We start from the raw sequence: 10,626 nt of genomic DNA, 5'->3' as shown, positions 1-10,626 counted from the left end.
TGGCACAGGAGTTTTCAGAGCATGAACCTGTTTTCTTTGACAAAATGTGCTGAAGGTGCAGGAGTGGGAGTTGTTAAGGTAACAGCCAATGCAGTAAAACTGTGTGTGACTGCAGCTCTGGACCAGCCTGGCTCATGCCAATCATCTCCACCTTTAGCCTGTGGAAAGGGAACAGCAGGGTTTCCTATGTGTACTCAGAGGAAGAGTTTAGCCCAGCTAAGAAATTAAGAAATCACTCAAAAAGGTGTCAGAAATGCTGCTTTTTTTTTCCCAGATTTTGCAAATTTCTTTTTAAAGATGGATGCAGCTTTTCCTTCCTTTTGTTTTTGGGTTTCCACTTACTTTGTGTTTTGCTTCTACCCTGTGTAGTTCTCTTTCCATTATTTTCTGTTAAACCAAGAGGGATGTGATTGTTTTTGTTTAACAACTTGATCTGGAACGGATTATGGCATTGCCAATATTTCCTGGTTGGTGTGCAATGGAAATCTACCCATGGACTCAGGTTGATGAGATTGTGGAAACGATATTTGCTAGGGAATGCCACTTCCATGGCTGGCATAGGAAGCACAGCATTGCTTCAGGAGTACTTCAAAGCAGTATTTTGAACTTTGAAGCCAATGGATTCACAGAGGAAGAAGGATGGGAGAGAAGCTAGTTCAGTTTGTTGGGAAGGGTTTTTTTCTGAGCATGTTTTCCATTGCCCAGTGGTTGGGAGCACGTTATGCTTGCTTTGGGCAGGATGGAGGGACATGTCTTGGGCATCTCTCCTTGAAGAGGAGCATGGAGGGGCCACAGTGCAGTCACCTCCCAGTAGTGGCATTGGCTCAGTGTGTTCCCTGTGTTTCTGGACAGATGGGGTGTCCTCTGTCTCCCTCTGACATCATAGGGCAGATCCATTCCCCACCTGCTGTCTGGTGTCTCAGGTGATGTGGGGGGAAAGGCTGCAGGGCCAGGCCACAGGTATGGGGACACTGTGGCCCAATGGCACCAGAAAAGGGGAAAATGGATCTGCCCTGGATTTCCCACCCTAAGCATCATCTGCCCATTTATGTTCTGTCTTCTTTCCCCTGCATTTTATTGGTTTTCTGTGGCATACAGAAACAATACAAGAATCATTCCTGTGTTCTTCCACATTACTGAAAAATGTTCCTTCAGTCCTTAGTAACTTGGGACTTGGGATCTGCCACTGCTCATCTGTGTGCAGTAGAAACCAGGCCCACACTGAGGAGGATTTTGGTATAAATTCTTCCAGTATCTGAAGGGCCATTTTTTTGTTAAAAGGCTTTTTGTCTTGTTTGAAAAGAATGGTCAAGAGTTTACCCTGTGTTCTTGGGGAGGATTTCTCTAAATAGAAAATGAATTCATCCATTTGGACTTTACCAAAGACTTTTACATTGAGTGGCTTTAAAGTACATTTAAAATGTTTATTTAAAATCCAGCGTCAAATGATTTTTAACAAACTGTCTCAAGATAGAAGAAACTGACTTTTTGGAGTAACTGTATTGTTTATTTGTTGTATTGCAGTAGCACCTAGAGATCCCTACTGTGCTAAATGCAGAACAAACACAGAACAGAGCTGGTCCCTGCCCGTGGGAGCTCACAGCCTTCAGCTTGGGGTCAACCACAAGCTCCCGGGCTCTTGTGGGTCAGTGAGTCAAACCCACAACTTGACCTCCCCATCACCCCCAACAAAGAATAGATCAAGTAGGAGGCAAGTTTCAGAGAGCTGAACAACCTGCCCTTTCCTGCTATACACTTCTCCAACTGATTTTTCCCAAGCTGTAGTTACCAGGCCTGTGGCTGAGCTGTGTGGGCTTCCTGAGATCACTGCTGCTCCTTGGAGAGCCGTGGTTTCCTTGTTCCCAGTGTCCTCAGGCAGATAGAGGTGTTTGGATAAAAGGAAGCCTTTTCAGTGGTTTATCATTTATATTATTAAAAAAAAGTTTCCTTTTTGCCTTCTAAATTTCCATTCTCATTCAGTACCTTCCCATGGTTGCTGCCATAGGGGGCAAGGGGGAAGGATATACCAAAAAGCAAACCTGACATCACACATGCACACTGTCAATCATCAAAGTATCAAAAACAAAGCTTGCAACAGCACAAACTTGTATAAATGTGGAGAGAAAAAAAAAAGGACACCGACTAAGCACATCAGGCCAGCTTGTCCCTTTCGGCAGCTTTAAGATAGGGTGGAAGAAACCCATTTTTTGAGCTTGTCTCCTGGGTCACCATCTCATCCTTTTCCATCTTCTCTTCCAACACTCAGCTATAGCTGGGGGTTTGTCCACTCTGATTTACAGAGCCTTAGAGAGAGTCCCAGGGAGGGATGAACAAGGAATCCTTAATGTTCATTCATGCTAGAACAAGTTAGGGGGTCTTAGGGGCAAAATAAGCCAAATGGTAATTTCTGTAGATCTGTTTGTTCCCTCCTCTACTCTCACTCGATGGCAAGGCTGGGAAGGTCATGGGATTCAGCAAATGCACAGGAAGGGGCAACTTGTCTGTGCTGGTTTGGGGCAGATCCCATCGTGTCTGTAAAAGAGCAGGGGAAAGAGCCATTGTGCATCATCTGCAGGGGGTGAAGGGGATGGGGCACAAGAAGGAAACCTAGAGCCAAAAGCCTAATTATGAATAACAAACACACAAGGCAGAGCAGGGGAGAGGAGAGGTCTGGCCCTTGGCAAACAGAAATGTTGGATTGTGTGCTCCAGGCTGGAGCTGGCAGAAGCCATGTGGCCGGTGACTAATGCTGGCAGGAGCAGAGCACGCGGCAGTCTGGCACTGTGTGAGCAGGGAGGAAGGACAGCTCGTTCTGCTGAGGTGCCTCCAAGTGTTACCCCCAGAAATAAATAAATAAATATCCTGAAGCTGTGCGTGTCACTGGTGCAGCCCAGCAGAGCTGTCTCTGAGCCCCTGCTCAAGGAGAGCCTGGTCTTGCCCTGTGTCTCAGGGAAGGGCAAGGTCAGGAAACAGCACTTTGAAAACACAAGCCAAACACGGGGTGCTCTGAAACCAAATCCTTCTGCCTGCATCTGAGAAAATTTGGTTTCGAATTACTTGTTTCTAAATGATGCATCACAAACTTCCTTTGGAGATGGAGAAGATGGGAAAAGAATGGGATGAGTGCTCCCTGGCCCAACCTCACTATCCAGATCTCTGGTTAGAGCTCTCAAGGAAGAAGAGCTTCCTCAAAAAGTCTCCGGTCCACAATGTGTGATGCAGCACACGTCTCTGGGAGCTCCCACTGTGCTCTGAGGTTGTGATACCCTCTGTAGCTAAGGAAGAAAAATCAAATAGTCTTTTACCTCTGTAGAGGTGGGTCTAGATACAGTCATCTGAGTCTCACATACCCCAGAAGCCTGGGAGAGCTTGGATGTTGATTCCTGTAACCTGTCACAGGGACAGGCTCAAACAGAAGCTGTTTGGATGTGAATCCAAATTCCCACAGAGCTTTGGCTGCCAGTTGGCTGGGAGCCTTTATGCTATCTCTAATTCCACAAAAGAAACAAAACAACAATAAAGTAAAAGGTGCTTTAAAAATACCATGAAGAGAGAAACTGCCATGGAAATAAATAGCAAAAATAACAACATTAACATGTCCGGTGTCACAGCAACTCTGACGTTCAAGTAGTGTGGCCATGCCCACAGAGCTTCTCACAGCCACTGCCGGTACGGCCCAAGGGTCAGAGCTCAGCTGGTGCCCCGCTGCTCACTGAAGCAACCCACTCCTCCCTGGGGCTGGAATGGATGTGAAGAGAAGGGGAGAGGAAAGATGGATGCAGTCTCTGCTGATAATCAGGTTGTCACTGTGCCCACCTTTAGCGGGATGGAGACACAAAGTTCTCGTGGTTGTGTCTCTCTGTCGTTTGTGCCTGAGCGAGAACAGCCACGCCTCAGAGCTGGAAAGGATATTGCTTCAGGTAGTCCCCCATGCGCCGGGGCAGGGGCAGCTGCTCCACGTCGGCCGTGCACTTGTTGATGCGCAGGCGGCACAGGTGCTGCAGGCTGGGAATGCTGTCCTTGCGGCCCAGCGGCCGGATCAGCTTCAAGTGTACCGCGGCTGCTGCCATCTCTTTCTGCAGGGGAGGTAGAGGAGACGGAGGCGGGTAAGGAGCCTCGGTCTTGCTTTCCGTTGTGCAGGACGTGACATAGTGCTGGATAAGACTGACCACATCGGGGAAGGCCAGGATGCGAGGTTTGGACAGGTAGTTGGAGTCCAGGCGGAACCTGCTGTCAGTGTATTCGATACGCACGTTGGTGGGCCCTCGGTTTGTCTTGACGGACAGTGTGAACAGGTAGCTGGGGTGGGTGCTGTCCCGCACCAGGAAGGTGCCCTCGGGCATCTTTTGCAGATGCTGCTTGGCCTCACTGGCGGTGATGGAACCCCAGTACCAACCTGGAAAAACATCAGAGAAAGAATTTGTTAAGCAAAGAACATATTACAGGACTGGCAGTATATTTAGGGAAGCCTTGAAGACAACCACATTCAGGGCCTGGGAAGCAACCAGAGCCAGAGTTGGCAAGAGCTTCAGAAATTAAGACCAAGTTCTAAGGGTTTCCTGCCTATGCTTGTCCTTACTGTGCTGGGGCTTGGGATGAGGCTGGCAGCTGCTGCAGCAGCTGCAGTTTACAGAGAAAAAGCAATTTGCTTTTTATAATTCCTTCTCCCAATTCAGTTACAAAAGATAAAGCAATAAATTAGTTCATAATATAAGTTTGTAGAGACTGCAGATACACTTGGTGTGTGCACAAGAGTCAGATGTGGCTGTGACAGAAGCAGGTTCCTATCTGAAGTGGGATCAGGAGATTCTTCCTGGTGCTCAGGTTGTGGAGTTGCGTCCCTGCACCCTTCTGCCCGTGACTTTGCAATTGAGTCTTACCAGATTCTCGCAGGTAGGAGAAGGTTTTCGCAATGCAAAGAAGGTCTTCTTCAGGGTCCCGTGTCTGAGGTGGGTTGCTGTCTGGAACTGGAGCTGCAAGGGCAGGTGCAGACTCCTCCTGGAAGGCCATAACTGGGAGAGGTTGCATGATGGGCTCTGACAATTCCTCAATGCCCCTGAGTGACAGTCTCCTGATCTTTTCCTCCGCCAGCAAAGGATGAGGTCTGAAATGAAAGGCACACTCTGCTATTTCTCCTTGCCTTGAGATCAGTTGCAGAGTCTGTTCAGTGCATGCTACATTGTACTACAACGTGTTATGTTTTACAAACAGATCCTCAGCACAATTGTTTGAGAGAGGCAAGGGAGGAGGGAGGAACACAGCTAAAGATGAGCCCTTAGGGAGCGAGTCAGCCCCTTTGGACTTATAAAAGGTTGTCCGTCTTGCCATTTAGGAAAATTTTATCTGATATTTTTAGATGTTGCCTTTTAATACATAGTTTCAGGGACAGTAAGGTTTATAGCAGCATTACAGCTTCATTTACATGATTACAATGTTGGAGCATTTCTGTTTCTGCCAGTGGGATTGTCATTTACTGCAATATAATTAGAAGCAGAACTGGGAATAGCTTGGGTTTTGTCCTACCCACTTTCTGCTCAAGGATGACCTGATCCTAAATGAATCTGTCAGAACTCAGAGTGAGCCGATCGTGTAGGAGGACAATGGGAATTCTTGTTTTAGCCAAGCCTGTGCACTACACCCACCCCACCGTTCAACAGCTCGATGGAGAAGTCAGTGTGGCTGTAATCCCTGCAGGACTGCAGCAGGAGGAGGCTCTGCCATGGCCACACTGCTAGAACATGTATTCCCCTGTGGCCTAAAGTGGTGTAGCTACTCAGCATCTAAATGCATTTTCACAGAGCCTGGAGCTCTCATGGGTCATGGGTGCTCCTCCTCTGCAGCATGGAGATTCCTAAAAGAAAGCAGAGCTCCAGGGGAGGATGGATGCCAGAGGCCAGGGAAGCCTTCATTCTCAGGCGAGCTCCTGAGCAAAAATTAGTGTCTGTCCCAGTGTGTGTAGGCTCTTTGCCTCTGTGTCCCCTGTCCTGCTGCATGTCCTGTGTTACATCCCCCCCATCATCCCCAACACACCTCAGATGTTCTTTCAGACACTTTAAAGAAAAGATGGCTGAGAGAAATACACTCAGTCCTCAGTGTGACACTGCCATAGCACCGCTGGAGCTGACGGTGATGGCACAGGGTGCAGCCACCTCCCCACATCACTGAAGAGAAGCAGAAGGAGACTGAAGTCATAAGAGCTTCCCTTCGGATCTGCCTCCTTCCCTGTGCTCTATGTGAACAGGGACACTTCAGGTACATAAATAAATGTGCTGTAAACTGATCTGCACCTGATCATAGCTGCACTCCACCACCTCAAACTACTGAGACTCAAGTCCAGAGAACAAGAAGAAGGGATGTGGGAGGAAAGTACATTAGAGAGAACCTGAGATCACCTTCACACCTTTTAAGTGAGAGCCATGATCAGTTCCACAGCTCTGCCTTTCTAAACAAAATGTGGAGGTTTGAGTAAAGTTTTGTAAAACCACTGGTAAATTGAAATCTACAGAGAGAGATTTCTTGCCCTTGCAATACATAGGAAACCCCCTGCTATTCTGTTGGTATTTAGGAAAGAACATTCTCTCTTTTTCAATGTGGCAAATCACATTTCAGAAGCAGGATAGCTGCTTGGCTTTCATGGCATCTAATCTATGTTTCTTAATTTCTATTAATGGTAGGAAGCCAGGCTGAATAAAAGTGATGGCTGGCCCTTGTCCTCACCAGGGACCCTTGGTCGCAGGACCTGCATTTTCAGGGGCTTTGACAGAACTGTGCATCTGGATATATTTTTATACCCAGAGATCATTGCTGGGAAAGCTCCAAGTTCTCTTTTAAATCCTCCTTGAGATACATTTATAGGTTTTGAGGGCTGCATTTTTCAAGATTTTTGGATGTCTCCCTCTTAATGTCATGGTCTTCACAACTGCCCAGCTACCTGTCTCCTTGGGGAAAGGAGATTCCTGATTCTCCATTACCCCCCTTTTTGCACAAGGAGGACCATAAACCAGCTCAGCTGCTTGGAGCATGGTGCAAATAACACCAAGGTCATGGATTTGATCCTCATATGGGTCATTCAGAGTTAGACTCAACCATCCTTGTGGGTCCCTTTCAACTCAGAATGTTCTGTGATTCTGATCTTTCCCTGTGCTGAACCTAATTAACAATTAGTGCTGTGCAAAGAGGGTGTTCCAGGCCTGCTGGCAGAGCAGTGTCTCCCTTATACCAACTGTTCCCTGAGCTGAAAATGACTGTGGCTGATAGTAAGGAAGATCAGTCCTGCACCATTCACTCCCTGGAACTCGAATACTGCAGTCCAAGTGCCAAATGTCTCTGAACTTATTTTCTGCTGGAAAAATTTTCTGGCCTACCCTTCCAAAAAGGTTTGGAACATCAAGAAAATTTTTCACAGCATGGAACTTCTTTTCTTTTTATATACCAACTTCAGAGAGGAAATTAGGAATTGGCTGAGAGACGGGGAAGGAAGGGATAGTAGCAAAGATACACAGGGAAATGTCTGCCATAAATCAGGAGGAAAGTTTTACTTTCAAGGGCTGTAGCAGCTCCCAGTTCGGTCCTCCAAAACCCACATCAACTATGTGAATTTGTCAGTAGGTTTCTTTTACAGAGCCCATGTGCTTGAGATGAGGTTTCCCACTGTACTCGTGCTCTGCCACCTTACACTTTGTGCCACATGAGGCTGGAGGAGTCCAGACCCCGTGCAGGCAGTGTGGGGATCCTTCCACCAAAGCCAGAGAAGGGCCGGGCTCACACATTTCCTATTTTCCTTCTATACACCAGCCTTATGCCCCTACAAACCTCCCAGTGCATCTGCAGGCTCAAAGGAACATGGTGGAAGAGAGGAGAAGGATTCAAAATTTTGACAGACTGGGAGGTGCTGGTGTCTTAAACAAGTGTACACACGTTGAAGAAAGAAGAGCTGCTGCTGGGAGCAAACAGAGCAGCACAGGAAAGGGAGAGCAGAGGGATCAGCAAGTAATGGCACACTACAACTTTTAATGCAAAAACATTTGCAAGAGTGGTTAAGAAGAGTTTTCTGGGATAAGGAGAGGCTGAAAAAGATTTGCTGACATGAAAAATTCAATCCTTTAGTGGGGCAAAGAAAGGATTTGCAAAAGAAAGAAAGAAAAGGAAAGTAGAGGAAAGATGTGGAGAATCAGGACTGAGTAGAGCAAAGTGTTTGTACAGCAGCTGTGAGGAGGAAGCAAACAATCATATGAAACTTGGCATGTCTAGCTGGGAGTCTGGGTGCACTCTCAAGAAACAGCAAATTAACTTCCCTGTGCTTTGGCAGTTAGTGTTTCAAAAAGCCTTGGAATGGCAAGAAAGTTCAGGAGAATCAGATATGTCTGACAGCATTTAGTGTTGGCTTTGTAGTTACTGTGCTGGATAAGTTAAACTTCATAACACAGCATAAACACTACAAGAAAAAGTGTGGAGCTGCTCTCCCTTCAGCCACATCCCAACGCTCCAGTGGGAGCTTGGTCTGAATAGGACAGAGAGTATGGAGTCCAGGATACATGAAATCCTAGAGGACAATGAAAATGGAGCAATAAATAGTCTTCAAAATAGACATTAAAAGAAAAACATCTACATATCTGGCTCCATAACAAGTTCTTGGTGGGTAAGGGAAGCAGGAGTTCTGGTATGTTGACCCTGGAGAAAAGCTTCGGATACAGGTTTCCCAAAGGCCAAGCTGAAAACTGAATTCCCTTCACCGTGGCTATAGGAACTACAGCTGCAGACTGAAAATAAGAGTGAAAACAAGCCCCCTTGTGTAGTAGGAAATTAGTGGTAAGCACGAGCTCTCCTTGTCTGTGGAACAGATTCTGGGGGGAAAATGGCAGAAAAATCCCCGTGCTTCGGTCATTACAAGCAGACAAGGAAGATTTTCCTCTGAGGAAAATCCACCGTACACCAGAGCAATAGGAAATACTGACGTGATGGCTCAGACTGAAACAAATGCTCACAATTTCCAAGCATGCAGCATGTGTAAAAATAGCAGGAGATTCCTGCACACCAGGTATTCCTCAGTTGATGAACTGAGCTGGTCACAGGGACACTCAAGTGCCAGCACATCAGTACTGATACCACAGAAGGCACTTGGATGTCACCTGTTCTCCTGAATGCAGCTGTGGAACTATCCATGTGCCCCCTGTGGCTCGCCACAGAATGCTGTGTATGTGTACATACACTTAAGCTTACACAAAATTGAAATTATTTTAGCATAAATATCTTCTTAGAAATAGACCAAAGCACCTAAACTCCAGGGAAGTTTTTCCCTGTAAGCAGTTCGTTTCCAAGAGGACTTTAGAGAGCACCTATGGTGTTGGGTTGGTGTCCACACTGGCACTGCATCCCCCACACTGAACAACACACTCCAGGTTGTTTTTACTCTCTCAAAAACTTTGAATACCATGTAGTGTTTCAGCAATAGAAAGCATGGAAATCAGGAATACTTTATAGTTACATGATTTTGGCCTTGGAATCTAAAACACAGACACATAGGACAGCCACACAGAACTCAGCACTCGGCCAGCCGAAGTCATTCCCATTCCATTACAAGTCACACATGGCAACACACACGAGCTGAAAAACTGTCCCAGAGAACCTTCCTAATTACAATTATCAAAGCATAGCTTTTCACAGAAGGCTGCAAAGCATCTTACCCCTGAACACAGAGGATCATGTCACTCCCGGACCAAGGGAAAAGCATTAAGTCTTCAAGAAGGTGGGAAATGATTTCTCCTCTTCTTGCTTTCTTTGCTTCCCCGAAGCAGCGAGTTGAGCCTCTAGTTGGGGTTCACGGTGAGAGAAGGCTGGCGAGTCCCAGCAAACCCCTTCTGCAGGTTGTTTCAGACACAGGAAAAGCCAAGCAGAACACGAGCTGTCCGACAAAGACTTCAGTAACTTTGGCCAAGAAAAAGCGTACGCTCTCAGTGCTTTAGAAAAAATAATGTATTCTTGTTCTGCTTTTCAGAAAACAGCAGCAACAAAAAAAAAGTTTAAAAAAATAACCAGAGAAGAAGGAAATTAAATGTATTTAAAGAGGAACTAATCTTCCTTCAGAGCACTCTGAAAGAGTAATAAATAGGTACCAATAAATAAAATCTCCCCGAGTGCTGCAGGAAGAGCCGGAGCAGCGACCTGTCTCAGCGCTGGCTACGGAGAAGTGAAGCTCTGTGGAAGGAAAAAAAAAAAAAAGCAAACCTCCTTAGTAATCTTTTGTGTGTCCCTTTTGATCTGTTCCAGGAAGTGAGGGATTCCTGGAATCGTATTGTGTTCGCATCACTCTTCCTATATCAGCCACGAGGGGAGGGGGGGGGAAAAAAGAGAGAAGGTATAAATAGCTGTGTCCAGCACGGCCACGTCCATGCTGCCATGGCCGGGGGAGAGAGGGAGGGAAGGGGAGCGGAGCCCTCCCGGCGGGCGGGTGGGCGGGCAGGCGGGGGAGGGAGGGAGGGGAGCCGTGCGGGGCCGGGGCCGCCGCGCGTGTTCGCGGAAACGCCTTTGATCCATTTCCAAGAACTTTCCAGGAACGCGGGGCCGGCGCGCCCGGCGCTGCCAATGGGCGCCGCCGCCGCATGCGCGGGGCCCGCCCGGGGCGGGGCC

General features: G+C 47.2%; 1 protein-coding gene across 1 annotated transcript; it reads right to left on the bottom strand.

Annotated features, from left to right (window-relative positions):
* Positions 1-1,446: 1,446 nt before the first annotated feature.
* CISH (cytokine inducible SH2 containing protein) lies at positions 1,447-10,166 on the bottom strand. Its single transcript, XM_082288534.1, has 3 exons — positions 9,684-10,166; positions 4,881-5,104; positions 1,447-4,396 (listed from the first exon to the last, which is right to left on the bottom strand). Exons 1-3 carry the CDS (start codon positions 9,728-9,730, stop codon positions 3,894-3,896), a joined length of 774 nt encoding a protein of 257 aa, XP_082144660.1. The 5' UTR covers positions 9,731-10,166; the 3' UTR covers positions 1,447-3,893.
* Positions 10,167-10,626: the final 460 nt, after the last annotated feature.

Source organism: Coloeus monedula, assembly GCF_965178545.1.
Source record: "Coloeus monedula genome assembly, chromosome: 11".
NCBI lineage: Eukaryota > Metazoa > Chordata > Aves > Passeriformes > Corvidae > Coloeus > Coloeus monedula.
Note: the sequence above shows the minus strand (reverse complement) of the source record. Positions and strands in the feature narration are given on the sequence as shown.